Source organism: Anas platyrhynchos, chromosome 14 (assembly GCF_047663525.1).
Source record: "Anas platyrhynchos isolate ZD024472 breed Pekin duck chromosome 14, IASCAAS_PekinDuck_T2T, whole genome shotgun sequence".
Classification (NCBI taxonomy): domain Eukaryota; kingdom Metazoa; phylum Chordata; class Aves; order Anseriformes; family Anatidae; genus Anas; species Anas platyrhynchos.
Window position 1 is genome coordinate 5,802,976 of NC_092600.1, and position 16,352 is coordinate 5,819,327.

The 16,352-nt window shown below is 62.2% G+C and overlaps 1 protein-coding gene across 1 annotated transcript; it reads left to right on the forward strand.

Annotated features, from left to right (window-relative positions):
* The first annotated feature begins 5,192 nt into the window (after window positions 1-5,192).
* On the forward strand, window positions 5,193-14,560 carry SLC6A7 (solute carrier family 6 member 7). Its single transcript, XM_038186678.2, has 14 exons — window positions 5,193-5,498; window positions 8,598-8,778; window positions 9,259-9,390; window positions 9,965-10,199; window positions 10,401-10,539; window positions 10,818-10,952; window positions 11,135-11,238; window positions 11,613-11,737; window positions 11,993-12,105; window positions 12,190-12,321; window positions 12,454-12,553; window positions 12,650-12,750; window positions 12,940-13,107; window positions 13,717-14,560. Exons 1-13 carry the CDS (start codon window positions 5,466-5,468, stop codon window positions 13,006-13,008), a joined length of 1,599 nt encoding a protein of 532 aa, XP_038042606.2. The 5' UTR covers window positions 5,193-5,465; the 3' UTR covers window positions 13,009-13,107; window positions 13,717-14,560.
* The last annotated feature ends 1,792 nt before the right edge of the window (window positions 14,561-16,352 follow it).

The window sequence follows — 16,352 nt, forward strand, 5'->3', positions numbered from 1 at the left end:
GTCGCCTTCCCGAGGGGCTGGTGGGCTCGGTCCCGCACACAAACCGTGGGTTAGGGCGTGCTGCTCTCCCCGGGGGCAACGCGCTGCTCTGGGCTCTGCTGGAGCCCCCCAGGACGGTCGCAGAGCCAGCAGGACGGGCGTGAGGTGGTGGTGGAGGACGGCTTTATGGGGGCGCATCGGGTGGAGATGGTGGGATGCTTTCTTCCCGGTCCTCCCCCCGCCCCAGTGATCCAGCTGCCTGCTGCTTTTGGGGGTGGTTGGAGTGAGACTGAACTAGAGGAAAGGTCTGGCTGGACTCGAGGCAGAACAAATCTCAGCTGGGCTGCGGGATCTGCCCACGGCAGAGTGAGATGGATGGCCTGAGCCAGGCAGGACCCTCGTGTGGGGTCTGAGGAGGAACAGGGGCTCCCCCAAACCTGCGAGATGGCAGCGAGTTGCAGGATGACCTGGACAAGTGCCCCCCGTGTCCCCCAGCCACCACGCCTGCGTCCCCAGCTCCATCCCTGTGGCCACAAAGAGCCACCAGGAGACGTGCTGGACCTCCACCCCGTAACTGAACCACCCTGCTGAGGTCTGAGACCACCCTCCCCGGTGGGAAGGACAAGAAGAAGAAGGTTTGCCACCAGGACAGGGCAGAGGAGCCAGCCCCAGGGGCCAAACGCCGACCCCCAGCATCACGGAGCCTCGCACCGAGCTGCGCTCTCTGCAGCCCCATGGCACGGGAGCAGAGCATCTTCACCAGCAGGACATCTGATGGGGTTGGGGGGAGAAACATGGATGGGACCGAGCCCTCAGACCCCGGCACAGCCCCGTGCTGCTGCACCAAGGTGTGGCATCAGCCACATCCACCAGAGCCACCGCTGGGGCTGTCGTGGGGAGAGGAAGGGCTGGCGGTGTGAGGTGAAGGAGAGCTTCCAGGACAGAGGGGCAGTTTTCTTGTAACCCACAGGACTTGGGGGTTTGTTCTCCCTGTCGCCCTGCACGCACTGCACCACCTCTTGCCCCCTGTACGCCCAAGGCCAGTAGCCAATGCTCTTTTATTTCCTGCTGGAAAACTGCAGCTAAAATGCCCTTCATCCCGCTGCCTCCTGGGATCCGCATGAGCCCAGCTGATGTACCGCCCGGTTTTGGATTCCCCGAGGTGTGCAGCTTCCCAAGATCAAGGCAAGGGTGCAGGGGCCCCGTTTGCCCTTTCCCAGCGCTGTCCCTCCAAACCCCAGCAGGGACAAGAGATGTCCCCAGCACTGCCCATGCACCGAGCCCCCTGCCCACCCCCAGCCCCTTCTGGCCCAGAGAGCAGTGTCCGGGGGTGCTGTGGCTCTTGCAGGACGTCGTGGGTCCCTGCAGCCCCGCTGTGCCCACAGCCCCTCTCCAGCTCACGTAGGATTTACACCTCCCCTCTGTGGGGACACCTCCCTGGGGCCACCACTGCCAGCCCGGCGGTGAGGACGAACCCCGGCACTGGCTGGGGACTTCAGCTCACGGCTCGTGTATATACAGCAGAACTGCTTTTCTTTTTTATTTTATAGGCATCGGTTAAAATAAAAACAAGCAGGAATCCTGCGTGCTCTAGATGCGTTGCTGCTTCCTTGCACCCCGGGCACTGCTGCAGCAGGGCAGGGACGTGGCTGCAGGGACAAACCCACACCAACGTCCCCAAATGGGGCCAAAAAAGTGGGGAGGACAGGGACAGAGGCCTGGGTGCAGGAGCCTGGCCTCGTGGGCTGGTGGCACCACTCCATGTGCCCGGCACGAGGGAAGCACGGGTGGTGTGGGGTGGCATGGGGTGGCCACATCCCGTCCCATGGCCATGGCGGGGGTGTCCGTGCCGGGGGCGTCCGGGGGAAAGGGTGAGGCTGAGCCTGGCTGCTGGAGGCCAAAGAACAAGGCCAGCTGCCCACGGACGTGGCTGCCACCGATTGGCGCCTCCCGGCCTCTAATCTCGTTTTATGGCTGTTGACGGGCTGAATATCCTCCTTGTCCGAGAAGAGCAAACAGAGAACGAGGATGTGAGATAGCGCCGGGGACAGCTGGCATCGGTGCCCGGCCGCGACGGAGCGGGCATGGGTGGGCCTGGCCCGGGGAACTGCTGGCTTTGCCATCCTCTCCCTTCCTCGTGCTGCCATCACCTCTCCATCCCAGCCACATCCCAGCCATCCTGCAGGGCACCGAGACAGGGGCTGCCCTCAAATCCCTGCCCAAAATTGCTCCTCCAGCCCCAAAACGTGCCGGGAGGAGGCAGGGAGGTGCCCGGGCAGGGAAGGTGGATGTGGAGGGACATCTGGTGCGGGATAAAGTCCTCCTGGGCAGAGCAGATGGAGGAGCAGAGACAGGATGAGGTGGATTTGCAGGGAGAAGGAGAGAGCAAAGGGTTTTTTTCCTGACCTTACAGGGGTGGCGGCACCCACTGCTCGCCCTGCTGAGCTGGGCTCACCGGCACGGTGTTGGGGTGCCCGGCACATCCCTCTGTGCGCCCTGCGACAAGGGGACACGGGGTTTTGGTAGCTAAAAGGCTGGGGAGGCAATGGGAATGGAGCTGGTGCCACAAGGGAGAAGGGAAGGGAGTGGAAGGGAGGGGACGGGCTGCCTGCCCAAAGGGCTGCACCCTGCTGGGCGCCAGGGTGCCCACGGGAGGGTGCGGGCAGAGGGAAGATGCTCTGCCACCGCCCCGGAGAAGCTCCCGGTACCGTTGACAGGATGAAATTCCAACCGATACCCTAATCAGGTGCCTGCCTGTTTGCACAGCAGGGTAAAAGTCCAGCGAGCCGCGGGGCTGTGCCCTTGGGTTGCTGCTGCCTGTGTGTGCTCAGGGAGCAGGCGCTGGCGGGAAGGGGCCATAAATGCGCCCACACGCCCTGCACCCCTTCCCCCAACACACACACACACCCCTCGGCTGCTGACGGAAGGCATCTGCTGCGTCCCCGCTCCCCTGTCCTCCCCTGCCTCCCTCCAGCCACCATTTCATCAGGGCTGCGGGGTCACAGTGTCCCCGCTGGTCCCCGTGTCCCCACCGGCTTTGGCACCCAAAGCTCCTGGCTGTGCATCACCCTGATGGTCATCCCCCTGGCAGGTGACAGGCACATTTTTAGCACCCCAGACAGCCGCCTTTGGGGTTGCACAGCCCCACACAGCACCGCAGCTTTATGGGGACAGTGGGTGGCACTGCCGAGGGACCCTGGGGACTGTCCCCAGCAAGCCCCCGCGGTTTCTTCCCACTTCTTCCTCTGCGCTTCCCACTGGCTCCCGCTGCCTGGCCGCACCCCTCCTTGGAGAAATCTTGCAATAATCCTCAAAATAAGGCCACGCACAGCAGGTGGCTGGCAGCGCAGCAGCCTCCGGCGTGGCACGCTTCCCGGTGCTGACGAACGGGAGCACCACAGCGGCTGCTGCCTTCCCCGTGCCCTACGGAGCAGATCCGGGCACGGCCCCGTCCTGCTGCCAGGCACCTCCCCAGGCACTGCTGGGCTGCGAGCAGGGTGGGCAGGGGGCTTCCTCATACCAGGGGGCTGCTTTTTCCCTTCCCAGTGGTGCCCATCAGGCACGGCATCGGGCTGGAGAGGTGCGTGCGCTCCCCAGTGCCAGATCCTGGGGACTGGGCACGGCAGTGCAGTGCCACCTCTGCCTGAGGTCCCCTGGGGTTGCTGGGGTCCCCAGGGCAGGCTGCTCCTCCTGGGATCTCCCCCCTGGTTCCTGCTGCCTCTCACAGGTGCTGTGGCACAGGATGGGTCTCCGGGTGGCTTTGGGGTGGTGCCAGGCTTGAGTCAGCTCTGAAATGAGGAGCTGGAGCACCCCGGGTGCCCACAATGTGTATCTACACCCTGCTGGCCCAGGGGATGGAGAGCTGGTGGCCCTAGCACAGCAGCACCAGCTGAACCCCAAAATGGAGCTCCAGGCACAGAGCATCCCACAGGCAGCAGTATCAGTGCAATTTGGGGGTAACACCAGCCCTCTGCCCTAGAGATTGGAAGAAGGAGGCTCGGAGGGTGCCCGCGGAGGGCTGGGCTGTTTGTGCAGGGCGACACGGGGCTGGGGCAGCTGTAACAAGCTGCCACCAGCCTGCCCCCGCGGGACACTTCTCCCTAGGTGGATCCGGAGGGAAAAGGCTGATTCAGATGGCACGGGCACCAAAGGCAAACAAAGCATCGCTGCCCCGAGCAGGAAGGGCGAGGCTAGGACAGCGAGATATGGCCCTGGGCCACCAGCCCAGGCAGCTGGGCTCGGCTTTCCCCACGCATCCCAGGAGAGGGAGAAGGGATGGATAAGACCATGACAAGGAAAACCCAGCTCGGTGACTTCCCAAAAGCCTTTTTTTTTTTTTTTTTTTTTGAGGAAACTGCGAGTCTGTGAATAAAGGAGATGTTTGTTGGATCGTGCAGTTTGTTCCTTCCTCCATCCCCCCCGGGAATCCCAGGTAAATGTTAGCTCTCAAAGACCCGCTGTGCAAACGCTGAGGCGCTTCACCAGCGCTGGGCTTTGCAGAAATGTCTCTATGCCCGTGATCTCTTTCCTTTTTGGGGAAATTATTCAGAAGTGTTTGACGGGCTGTAGAAACAGGACGTCCAGTAGGTTTTGGGGAGATGTGGGGCCTCGGTTCCAGCCCTGTCCCCCCCCCAGCCCCAGAGCCCCCTGCTGAGCCTTACAGCTGAGCAAAGCTGGGGACATTTCTCACCGCAGCAGTGGGTGAAGGAGCCAGAAATCAGCTCCTTGCCCTCTCACTGGGGATTTGGCTGAGCACGAGGGAGAAAAGCCCCCTTTACCTTTGCTTTTAGGACAGCAGGTCCCACTGCTGTCCCCACTGGGACCTGCCCCAGGCGCACTGGGATGCACTGGTCCTGCCCAAAGGGACCGAGGGCTGCTGAGCATCCCCTGCCCTGTGCTCTGGGCTCACTGACAGCATGACCACAAGGCACTTTGGAGCTGCTCAGGCTCCAGCTGCACCCTGCCAGAAGGAAAACCAGCGTGGGGCCAGCCAGAAAGCTGCTGGGCGCTTCTGGCACCTGCTCTGCTGCCACCACCCCCTGGGACATGTGGGAGCACCGGGCGCCCAGCAGCAGGGCACCCATGGGACCTGACACATCCGTGGCGTGCGTAAAGCAGCACCCGCTCCTCCTCGCTGCCCTGGAGGGGGCTGAGGGCTCAGACCCCCCCCCAGCAGGGGCTCATTTGACAGACAGCCCTTCCCCAGCCTGCCAAGAGCCGTCCCCTCCCTCCCTGCCTGCTCAGCACGCAGCCATCCCCAACTCCAGGCAAAACCTTTGCCGCCAGCTCCTCTCCCGCGGGGCCGTGTCCCCCCGTGCCCCCCGCCTCCATCGGCGGCGCCGGGAGGAGCTCGGCACCCCTCCCTGCCCGCCATCGCTTCGCCCTCTCCCTCTTCTCCCTCCCTGCCTCCGGAGAGGCCGTCTGGTCTGCGGAGCCAGAGAGAACCAAGTGTCGGAGCGGGGAGCGCATAGCAACAGGATTGGGGGATGAAGAAGATTCGGCAGCAGCATCTCCGCAAGGTGAGAGCCGCTCGCGGAGCTCGGGGAGCGCGGGCAGCGGGTGCTGGCACCCATGGGCGCACGGCTCGGCCCTGGCACCCTCACACAGATTGCAAACGGGGAGGATTTGGGGCATCCCGATCGTTTTTTCAGGACCTGTTGCCTGCTTGGAGGGATGCTTCTCCCATCCCTGCCCTGCCTGCAGGTGATTCACGGCCAGGCTGCCCCGGGGGACCGCGGGTGGGTGCTCAGCACCAGCTCCCCATGGGGCTGCTCCTGGGGATGCTGCTCCCGACAGCCTGGGGCTGCCCGGGCACGGGGAGGTTGAGGGTGCTCGGGAGGGTTTGGGGTGTCCCCCCTCCATGGGGTGAGTACACGGGGCTGGGCAGTACCTCTCCGCAGCTGGGATCACCTCCTTCCCTGCAGGGTTTATAGGGGTCAGGGTGGTGCTGCACCCTGAACTCCCCTCGTGCCCCCTGCGGGCTGGCAGAGCTGGAAATCCTGCTGGGAACCCTTTTTAAAGGCAGCTTTCAGGCTTCCCCCGTGCCAGGCTCTGCCTCCACTCCTGCTCCTCTCGGTGGGTCCCCAGCTGCCCCTGCACCAGGGGCTGAGCCCCAAATTGTCCCCAGGTCCCGTGGGGGGACACACTGCTGCTGCCAGCGGCTCCGTGCTCCCTGGAGCATCCCGGGCACCCTGGGTGCCACGAACCCCTCGGGCTTTGCCTTTCTCCTCTTTGCTCTGCCAGCCCATGCTGCTGAAGGCAAAATGAGGAGGGCTCCAACCTGTGCCCAGCCTTCAGGGATGAGAGCCCAGCAGAGCTGTGTCCCTGCCAGGAAATCCCTAGGACCAGCACTGGCCTGGTGCAAGCCAGCAGCCTGAGGTTGCCTACCTGTCCCCGCTGCTGTTTGGAGGCAGCTCTTTCCTCTCCTCTGCCCTACAAATTGCTTGTTCAGCTCACTTGGCGACTGCAAGGTCCATTAAAAGTTCCCTTTGCCCCTTGGAAAGGTTTTCTGAGACACTTGAAAGAATTCCTCTGCCGCTGGTGATCCCGTTTAACATTTTTTCAGGATTTTGTTTAGTCCCGCAGTGATCAGCTGGGATGAGCAGCAGATGTCTCGGGTCGTTTCCCTCACCACTGCTGCTGCTCAGGGCTCTGCTAAGAGCATTTCCAGAAGAGCCCAGTGGCTGTTGTTTGAAGCGAGTGCTTGTTTGCTTGGAGGGCTATTTGGTGAGGGTGGAGGACAGGGCAGGAGCCCGGCTTTGGGCTGCCCCATCCCAGCCTCTGCCCTCTGCTGGGGTCCTGGGGGGCACCCAGTGGGTGTCACCAGAGCTGTGCACGCTCCCCGTGCTCCGGGCATCCCTGCAATGAGTTTGTTTCGGCCTCAGCCACCTGTGGCCACCGACAGCAAGGCTCGCTCCCTCTCCTGGCTTGCGCCGTGACCCCGGAGCTGGGGCACGCAGGGCGAGCACAGCCCCCGGGGCTCTTCCCACTGCTCAGACTCAGATTTATTGCACTTCCTAAGCCATTCTGCATCCTAATTAATTCTTTTTGGTGGCTTTTATTCCTGTTCTTAAAGAGATGAACACGCACCTCCGACTAATCCGAAGTGACTCACGCCTCACAGACGCGCTGTGCTCGCACGGAGCCGCAGGGGAGAAATCTGCCTTCGGGTGGCATCTCTCCCAGCTTGGCGCCCGCGGACAAAACAGCCCCACGCTGCCAAGTACGAGTTTAGGCAAAACACGATGAAAAAAAAACAGCTCGAATCTGGCTGCCTTTCTAGATCCAGCCCTGTGCCAACCGAGTGTGGTAGCGGCTTCGGCAAAGCGGCTTGCGGGGAAATAATTAGCACGGGGAAATTTCCTCGGGGAAGCCAGCTCTCATCCTCCTCGGCGCTTGGAGAGCTCCTTCTCCTCGGTGACCTTTGCTGGGCTGGGAGCATCTGGTGGCGGTGCCGTGCAGGGGGAGGATGCTGTTGCCAAGGGAGCTGCTGGTCCCCGTCTGTTGGTAGCCGCGAGACGGGAGCGCGGTCTGGAAGATGGCAGCGTGGAAAGCGCTAGAGCATCAGAAGGAAAAGCCCCGCTAGGACACGGGCTGAAAGGGAGCCTAAAAAAAAAGGGCCTAAAAAAAAAGGAGCCTAAAAAAAATCGAGGCGCTGCGTGAGGTTTCCACCTGAATCAGCACGGTGTGTGGCTCGTTGTTATTTGGGGCAGAGATGGGCTGGAATCCTTAAATATCACATTGTGTAATTTATTTTAAGTCTAATAGACCAGGTTTTAGTGACGGGGGGGTCAAGCCACCCCTGTCACCCCTCTGCCCTCCTGGCAGGGCCCTCGGTGAAAGCAGGGCTCGGCAGCTGGCACGTCCAGGAGGGATGCTGCAGGGCTGTTTGTCCATCACAAGCACAGGTCTCTGCAGGTGCCGGGCTAATTAGCAGCACGGCCACGTTTTGGGGGAGTCGCTACGTCGGAGAGCCCCGTTAAGGCACTGCAGGAGGGCTGCCAGGTGGCAGGGAGGTTTTGTAGCTCCAGCGTTATATTTGGGTCGCGGTTTCACTTTGCAGCCTGTGTTTCTGATGCTTTTCCTCCGGCCCTTGCCCTGTGATGGTGACATCCAGCAGGGATGGGCATTTAGGGGCGGCTTCTGCAGCTGGGGCTGGGTTTTGGTGCGAGGTCTTTTCTCGGGGTGAGTGTTTCAGGCTGGTATGGGGAAGTTTCCTGCCCCTCGAGGGGTCTGCGAGCGGTGCTGGGGGGAGCACGCAGCCATCACCATCACTGCTCCGCTCCTGTCTCCATGGGAACTGGCAGCAGCATCCCCAGGGCTGGCCGGAGAGCAGGAGGAGGAGGAGGAGGAGGAAGAAGAGGAGGAGGAAGGCACTGTGTCATCTTGTCCGGTGGCAGGGAGCGTGCTGGGCTCTGCTCCCCAGCCAGAGCACATCCCCTGGGGGATGGAGGTCTGCGTGCAGGGGGACGCACAGCTCCTGGCTGATCCCTCCAAATCCACGCCCCTGTCCCTCAGCCTCACCCCATGGGCTCATTCCCTAGGATCCTTTGACCTCAGGGACATGGAGACGGCTGCTTTCCCAGCCTCTCCCATCCCCTGCTCCCTCTCTCTTCCAGCCGGTGACACCGGAGCTCCTGGTGAGCCCCAGCAGCCCCGACGGGGACCTGGGCTCCGAGTGCCCCGAGGACAGAGGGAACTGGACGGGCCGCCTGGATTTCCTCCTCTCCTGCATCGGGTACTGCGTGGGGCTCGGCAACGTCTGGAGGTTCCCCTACAGGGCTTACACCAACGGAGGAGGTACCCTCGCTGGGCTGGGCTGGTGGGATGTGACCCCAAATGGACCCCTTTGCAATGCAAGAACCCAGCGGCGACGGCACAAAGTGCTCGGTGCACACTTCCCAGAGCAGCTGCTTGCCACTTGCAATAATAACCGGAGGATTTTGTGGCGGTTGTGAAAGATCCAAGGAGGAAAAAGTGTCTGTGTGTGTGGGGGGGGAAACGAGGCAAGGCGTGATCACAGCCCCTTCCCCTGCACTAAGGGCAGGTTGCCCTGGGGATGTGGGGCTGGGGTGGGCAATGGTGCGGGGGGCTGCGTGCTGCCCCTTGCTGCCCCGTTAATATTCCTCGTGAGGAAGGCAGTGGGAGGTTGTGGCGAGAACGATTTCCTTCCAAATCCTTGCTTTAGGTGTTGGCACTGTGCTAATTTTAGTTGTTTGTTTGTTGTGTTTGTTTTTTTTTTGTGTGCGTTTTTTTTTTTTTTTTTTTAACTTCTCGCAGGAGCTTTCCTGGTTCCTTACTTCATCATGCTGGCCATCTGCGGGATCCCCATCTTCTTCATGGAGCTGTCGCTGGGGCAGTTCTCCAGCCTGGGGCCGCTGGCTGTCTGGAAGATCAGCCCTCTCTTTAAAGGTGCGTGCGTGGAACCCAGAGCCTCTGCCGGGCTCCTACCCGAGCCCCTTGAGGAGGACGTGGACCAGCAGTGTCGGCCCCAAATCCCAAATCCTCCAAGCTCCCGTTAGCAGCAGAGGTTAAGCCCTGGGGGAAGGTGGAGCAGGCTGGACTTCGGGGTTGGTCATTGCAGTAGGTGCCAGCTGTGTGTAAGATCTCCCAGTCTGCAGAGGCTCTGGATGCGATGATCAGCTCTAGAAATTACCTGAAAGCAATTAAACCAGTGTGCAAAACACAGCGTGGAAGCCGCGCGGTGGCTGCTGAAGGCAAAGGTAAGAGGTGGAGACCTTCAGGAAAAGGTCAGCCCCAACGCTTTTACTCCTGACACGGAGCTGGAGTGAAACCCTGCGTAAAATGCAACAGGTCAACAATTTGGGCATGTTTGGGGGCACGGAGGGGTTCCCCCAGGAGGGGAACCTCTGGCCTGGAGCTGGTTAACCACCAGGCTGCTGGATCCCAGAGAGTGCCCCTGGTCGTGGAAGTGCTCTGACGCGGAGAGATGGCTCACTCCTTCTTTACCCTCTCCTTCCTCCAGGCGTTGGCATGGGCACGATCCTCATCGTCTCCCTGGTGGCCATTTACTACAATATGATCATTGCTTACGTTCTCTTCTACCTCTTTGCATCCCTCACAAGCGACTTGCCCTGGCAGCACTGCGGCAACTGGTGGAACACCGAGCTGTGCCTGGACCACCACGTCCTCAAGGCGGGGAACGCCACCTTCCCCGTCAACACCTCCAACACCGTCAGCCCCAGCGAGGAGTACTGGAGGTACCGAGCCTGGCCCAAGGGGGGACGGGGTGGGTGTCCCTCTGGGGACAGGCTGGGGGCGAAGGGGCTGTGCTGAGCAGCTCGTGGGTGCCCGCGCTCGTGGGCGCAGCGATGGGACCCCTCTGTCTGGGATCAGAGAGGGTCTCTGGCACTCGGTGGATGAGCAGTGGCTGCTCACCATCGGCTCTCCTTTGGCCCTAGCCGCTATGTTCTGCACATCCAAGGGAGCTCCGGGATCGGGGATCCCGGGAGGATCCGCTGGAACCTGTGTCTGTGCCTGCTCCTTTCCTGGACCATCGTGTACCTGTGCATCTTAAAGGGAGTCAAATCCTCCGGCAAGGTAAGGGCTGGGCGGTCCCGTTGGGGATCTACAGCCATGCCCACCCACGTCTTTGCACATGGGGAAGTGAGACCCGTGCGCACAGCAGCAGGACACAGCCTGCTTTGGGCACAACTCGCACACCCAGACACTGGTGCTGCTGGCCCTGCTGCATCCCCAGGACCCCGGCACTGCAGAGGGGTGCTGGGTGCTGGGGTGTCCCGTCCCGGGATGGGGTTACAGGGGGTGAGGTGCTGGGTGTTGCCCCCAGCTCCCCAGACACCCCCGTGCTCCCGCAGGTCGTGTACTTCACCGCCACCTTCCCCTACCTCATCCTGGTGATGCTGCTCGTTCGCGGCGTGACGCTGGAGGGGGCCTGGAAGGGGATCCGCTTTTACCTCACGCCCCAGTTTGACCACTTGCTGTCTTCCAAGGTGAGCAGGATTTTCTGCAGTCTGCCCAAGACACAAACCCAAACCTCCTCCTGCCCCCTCCAGCACGCGGCAGAGGCAGAGCCCTCACTCGGGTGGCTTTTCTGGCCATCCCCTGACCCAAAGTCCTCAGGGGGCTTCCCAAACCTTGCTCTGCTCAGCTCCGTTTCCCCCCCCCCCCCCAGGTGTGGATTGAGGCAGCCCTGCAGATTTTCTACTCCCTGGGGGTAGGCTTTGGGGGCCTGCTCACCTTCGCCTCGTACAACACCTTCCATCAGAACATCTACAGGTGGGAGCCAGATACCCTCTGCTAAAGCTCACCCAGGCTGCGGGGGGATTCGAGGGTTTGGTGGAAGAAAAACCTCCTAAATATCAAGAGACAGCAGCTGGTGTGGGAGTTTTGGGCTGCAGGTGCTGGTGGCTGGGGGTGTGTGAGGCTGCAGCTGTGCCTGCTGGGCCTGCCCCCAGCACCACCAGCAAAAAGGGGACTTTGGGTGCTGCACATCTGGGCATCTTTCCCCTTCTCCTGGGGAAAACAAGCTTGGCAGGAGCCCCACGGTGTGACCCATGTCATTAGACACAGGTCCTGCTGCCCCTGGGAAGTACCAGCCCGGTGAGGTATAGGGAAAGGCAGGTTGAGAGCATCTGCTTTGTCCTCCCTAGGGACACCTTCATAGTCACCCTGGGCAACGCCGTCACCAGCATCCTGGCGGGGTTTGCCATCTTCTCCGTTCTGGGATACATGTCCCAGGAGCTCGGGGTCCCTGTCAACCAAGTGGCCAAAGCAGGTGAGGCTGAAGAGGAGTCTTCCTCCCTCATCCTCTGCCTGGGGCAGCCGGGGCTGGGAAGGGGCAGCTCCTCCATCTCCATCTCCATCTCCATCTCCAGCTGCCAGAGCAAGGACCTGGGATGGGAAATTCCTTCTCTGCCTGCATTTCCCTCCCTGGCTGCCTTCCCGCAGGCTCCCAGTGCCCTCCTGTGCCTGGGTTTTGGGGAGGTGCCCGACAAACCCTTTTCACCGCGCTGCCCTTTGCCTCCCCTAGGTCCTGGGCTGGCTTTTGTGGTGTACCCCCAGGCCATGACGATGCTCCCCCTGTCTCCGTTCTGGTCCTTCCTCTTCTTCTTCATGCTGCTAACCTTGGGCCTGGACAGCCAGGTGAGAGCAGAGCCCCCCGAGCCAGCGGTGGCACCAGGCAGCCCTGGGGGGGGCTCAGGGGTCCCTCTTGTCCTTTCCGTGCAGTTTGCCTTCATGGAGACCATCGTGACGGCAGTGACGGACGAATTTCCCTACTACCTGCGGCCAAAGAAAGCTTCTTTCTCAGCTGTCATCTGCATTGCCCTCTTCCTGATGGGGCTGATCCTCACCACAGAGGTGAGGCGTGGGGATGGGTACATCAGGGATAAGGAGGGGCTCATTTTAGGGAACGCTTAGGGGGGCAGGAGGACGTGATTTTATGGGGACGCTGGTCCCGGCAATGCCAGCCACTGGTGCCTTGTTCCACAGGGCGGGATGTACTGGCTGGTCCTACTGGATGACTACAGCGCCGGCTTTGGGCTCATGGTGGTGGTGATCGCCACCTGCCTGGTGGTGACACGTGTCTATGGTATGGGGTCTGTCCCCAGGGGGGCACGGGGCACGGCCTGCTGCGGGCACCCGGCTGTGGGGCAGAGCCGAGCCCTTGTCCCTCTCCATCCCCCAGGCATAAAGAGGTTCTGCCGAGACATCCACATGATGCTGGGCTTCAAACCAGGACCTTATTTCAGGGCGTGCTGGATGGTCCTGTCCCCGGCCACGATGATGGTAACCGCAGGGCTCGTGGTGCTGCGTGGTGCCAGCACCCCTGGGTGACCTCCCCTTGTGCCACATCGCTCTGCCGGCCTCTCCTGCTGGCCTCCACCTTGCCTGGGGACCACCCTGCTCCCGCTGGGAGGTCTCCATGGGTTTGAGACCTCCCGAGGGCTCTGTGCTGACTTTGCCTCCCCCCCGCAGGCGCTGCTGGTGTACAACATCATCAAGTACCAGCCCTCCGAGTACGGCGCCTACCGCTTCCCCGCCTGAGCTGAGGCCTTGGGCATCCTCATGGGGCTCTTCTCCTGCCTGATGATCCCCGCGGGCATGCTGGTGGCCGTGCTCCGAGAAGAGGGGACGCTGTGGGAGGTAGGAGGCCCCAGAGCACCCCAGAAATGTTGGGGGGGGTCATCCCAAGCCTGGCCGGGGCTCTCCAGTGGTTTGCTGCCTGCAGGGTGCAAAGATGGGGTCCCTCGTGTTGGGTAGGCACGGGTGTGGGGGGCTTTGTTTTGGGGGAGCAGCAGTATGGGGGCACCCCAAGCACCGTGGGGGGGTTTCTCTGCTGAAAGGCTTGGTCCTGGGATGCGCCGTGGAGCCGCTGGCTGCTTGCAGCCTCCCCAGCTCACTTGGCTTTGCTGCTCTCCCCGGGCTGCTCCCCACAGTGCCGCAGAGCTTGCTGCCCTCCCCAGGCTGCAGCCCTCGCAGGCAGGAGCCGGGGCACGGTGACACGGCCAGGAGCCACCTAGCTGCACGCTGTCCCCTCACCTAGGGGGATCAACAGCCCCCAGCCCCTACAAGCCCTCCCCAGCACCCCCTACAGACCAGGACACCTCCCCAAACCACGGCAGGGCGCCGATACGGAGCTGCCTCTCCCCAAATCCCAATCCCACCCTCACCGGGCACTCTGCCCATCCCATGAGGGTGACAGCAGGGATTGTAGTGATGTGCGCCCTGCTCCCTCTGCCCGTCCCCTCGCAGCGTTTCCAGCAAGCCAGCCGCCCCACCATGGACTGGGGGCCATCGCTGGAGGAGAACCGCACGGGTGCCTACGTGGCCAGCCTGGCCGGCAGCCAGTCCCCCAAGCCGCTGATGGTCCACATGCGCAAGTACGGGGGCATCACCAGCTACGAGAACACAGCCGTCGAGGTGGACCGGGAGATCGAGGAGGAGGAGGAGGAGGAGTCCATGATGTGAGGGGACCCCCGATGCGGGGCTGACCCCCCGGCTTTGCACTGGTTGCACTTCGGCACTTCAGGCCGGCTCGGGGCAGCGGGGGGGGCTTTGGGGAGCTGCTGCCCCTGTTGGCCCCCCTGCCACCATCCCGGCCCCCCCAAGGTGTTAGTGTCAGTGTTGCGAGCTGTGTAATGAATCCGTGCGTTCGTGTGATGGTGTCTGTGTAGGTGACCGGGCTGCCCCCATCCCCCCAGCCCAGTTTCTGGGTGCAGGGATGCTGGGTGCAGGGGCAGCAGCCCGCTGAGTTTGTCCGTTCTCTGCTAACGTGTATTTAACTCCAGTACCCCACAAAGAGGTGTAAGGAAGGATTTTAGTATCCTCCATGCCCTGAGGAAGGCGCGTGTCAGTGCTCTCAGAGGTACTCCAGCAAAACCGGGGCGCGTCGGTGTCCTGCTGATGAAACCTGACCTAATAAATGGGCAGTCAAAAAAAGAGTGAGAACTGAAAAAATGCTTCCTAAACAAGCTGGCTGGGGGTATTCTGAGCTTGTAGGTCCCCATGGTGGCAGGGCTGGAAAAGCTGAAGGATGGGAAGAGGCTGATTGACCCCCACAGACGCAGGAGATCATGGACAGGTCTCACCTGGCCCCCGTGCCAAAGGAGGACCCGTGTCCATCCCTGGGGGTATCCAAGGGATGTCCCCAGCCCTGGGTGTTGCTTGGGTCTGGGGGCGAGCTGCTGTAGCTCCTCTGCTGCCCCGGGGGAAGGTGAAGGGCTGGGTTTTGATGCCCAGGTGGGATTTTGGGGTAGCTGCTGGTCTGGAGGGTGTTGGGGAACTTGCGGGTGCTCAGCCCTGATGCTGCCAGTCCCCATTGCCCTGCTGCTGTGTGCGCCTTCCCCGTGTGCCATCAGTTCTGCATTAAAAAGCAGTGTGTGACACAGCCTGGGAGTTATTGGGGGGCAAGAGAGGGGCAGTGGGATGCTGCCTCCCCCAGCGTGCCTCCTGCCAGGGAGAGGAGCTCACATGGGAGCAGGAAGGGCACAACCAGGGGGGCTGCCGGGCATGGGGGGCACAGACCCCCAGGGTTTTGTCCTGCACATCGCCATCCTGGTCAGGTAAGTGCCAAAACCCAGGATAAACAGGAAAAAAAAATAGGGATTATGCTGGGATTATGCCCTGATTCTCTCTGGGTTGCTAACTCCAGGGCAAACCCTGGCACGAGGCTTCTCCAGCATGGCCGTGTCACCAGGGCACCCACGCAGAGCCACCCACGTCCCCATGCTGGGGATGCTGAGCACACCCCAGAGCCCCTCCTGGCAGGTTTTGGCCCTATTTTTCCCCCTCGGATCCCTTCTCTGGGCCTGGGGAGCTCTGGCAGCGCGACCGTGCCGCAAAGCACCCCCGCTAGTCCCCGGGTTAATGATTAGAGGCCGGCCATAAAAGCATCGCTGAAGGAAAGTTCAGGCTGTGGCGGCTGGGGAGCGGGGAGGGCCTGCCATAAACATTTATGGCCCCAATGAATCCCTCGCTCTAACCTTGACACTATTTACAGAGCGGGAGGCCTCGGCAGGTCACGGCGCTGCCCAGGCATCGCCGCGGGTGCTGCATGCGGAGCCCGGGCTGGGGGGCACGGGCGGGGGTCTGCGGGGTGTGATGGAGCAGGGGGTGGGCGTTTTGTGGGGTCACAGCGTGCCACAGGCACCAGGTGAGGCTGAGAGAGGCATAATACGGATCTGGAGGCTCCTCGAGCTGAGCACCCTGCTCACCTCTCCATGGCTCCAGTTTGGTTTCGTTCCCGCTGTGGTGTCCCCGCTCCCCAAATCGCCCCTGCGAGCCCCTCGGCCGGCCTCCCCCTTGGTGGCCACCCCCGGATGGAGGCACAGCAGGAAGGATTGGGGCAGGGACACATCCCTTGTCCCCACACAGGACCCTCCAGTGCCTGGGTAGGGGGTGGCAGGGAGCCCTCTGCCCCTTGCTCCCTGCCCTCCCTATGCAGACAGCGGAGGCTGCGTCCTCCGCAGCAGCCTTGTGCTGACACCTCGCGGGGCCACGGCTCCACTGCAGGCTGCAGAGCCGTGCCGAGCCGTGCCAAACCGTGCCGAGCCGTGCCAAACCGTGCCGAGCCGTGCCAAGCTGTGACAAGCCGTGCCAAGCCGTGCCAAGCCGTGCCGAGCCATGCCAAACCGTGCTAAACCGTGCCAAACCGTGCCAAGCCGTGCCAAGCCGTGCCAAGCTGTGACAAGCTGTGACAAGCCGTGCCAAGCCGTGCCAAGCCGTGCCAAACTGTGACAAGCTGTGACAAGCCATGCCAAGCCGTGCCAAACCATGCCAAGCCGTGCCAAGCTGTGCCAAACCGTGCCAAGCCGTGCCAAGCTGTGACAAGCTGTGCCAAGCCGTGCCAAGCTGTGCCAAGTTGTGCCAAGATGTGTCCCGGCACCAGG

Bases quoted from the DNA above. Each gene is read 5' to 3' on its own strand.
- SLC6A7 (XM_038186678.2), top strand. From the start codon at position 5,466: ATGAAGAAGATTCGGCAGCAGCATCTCCGCAAG. The intron at 10,200-10,400 runs GTACCGAGCCTG...CTTTGGCCCTAG, and splicing joins CCCAGCGAGGAGTACTGGAG to CCGCTATGTTCTGCACATCC. The intron at 10,540-10,817 runs GTAAGGGCTGGG...GTGCTCCCGCAG, and splicing joins GAGTCAAATCCTCCGGCAAG to GTCGTGTACTTCACCGCCAC.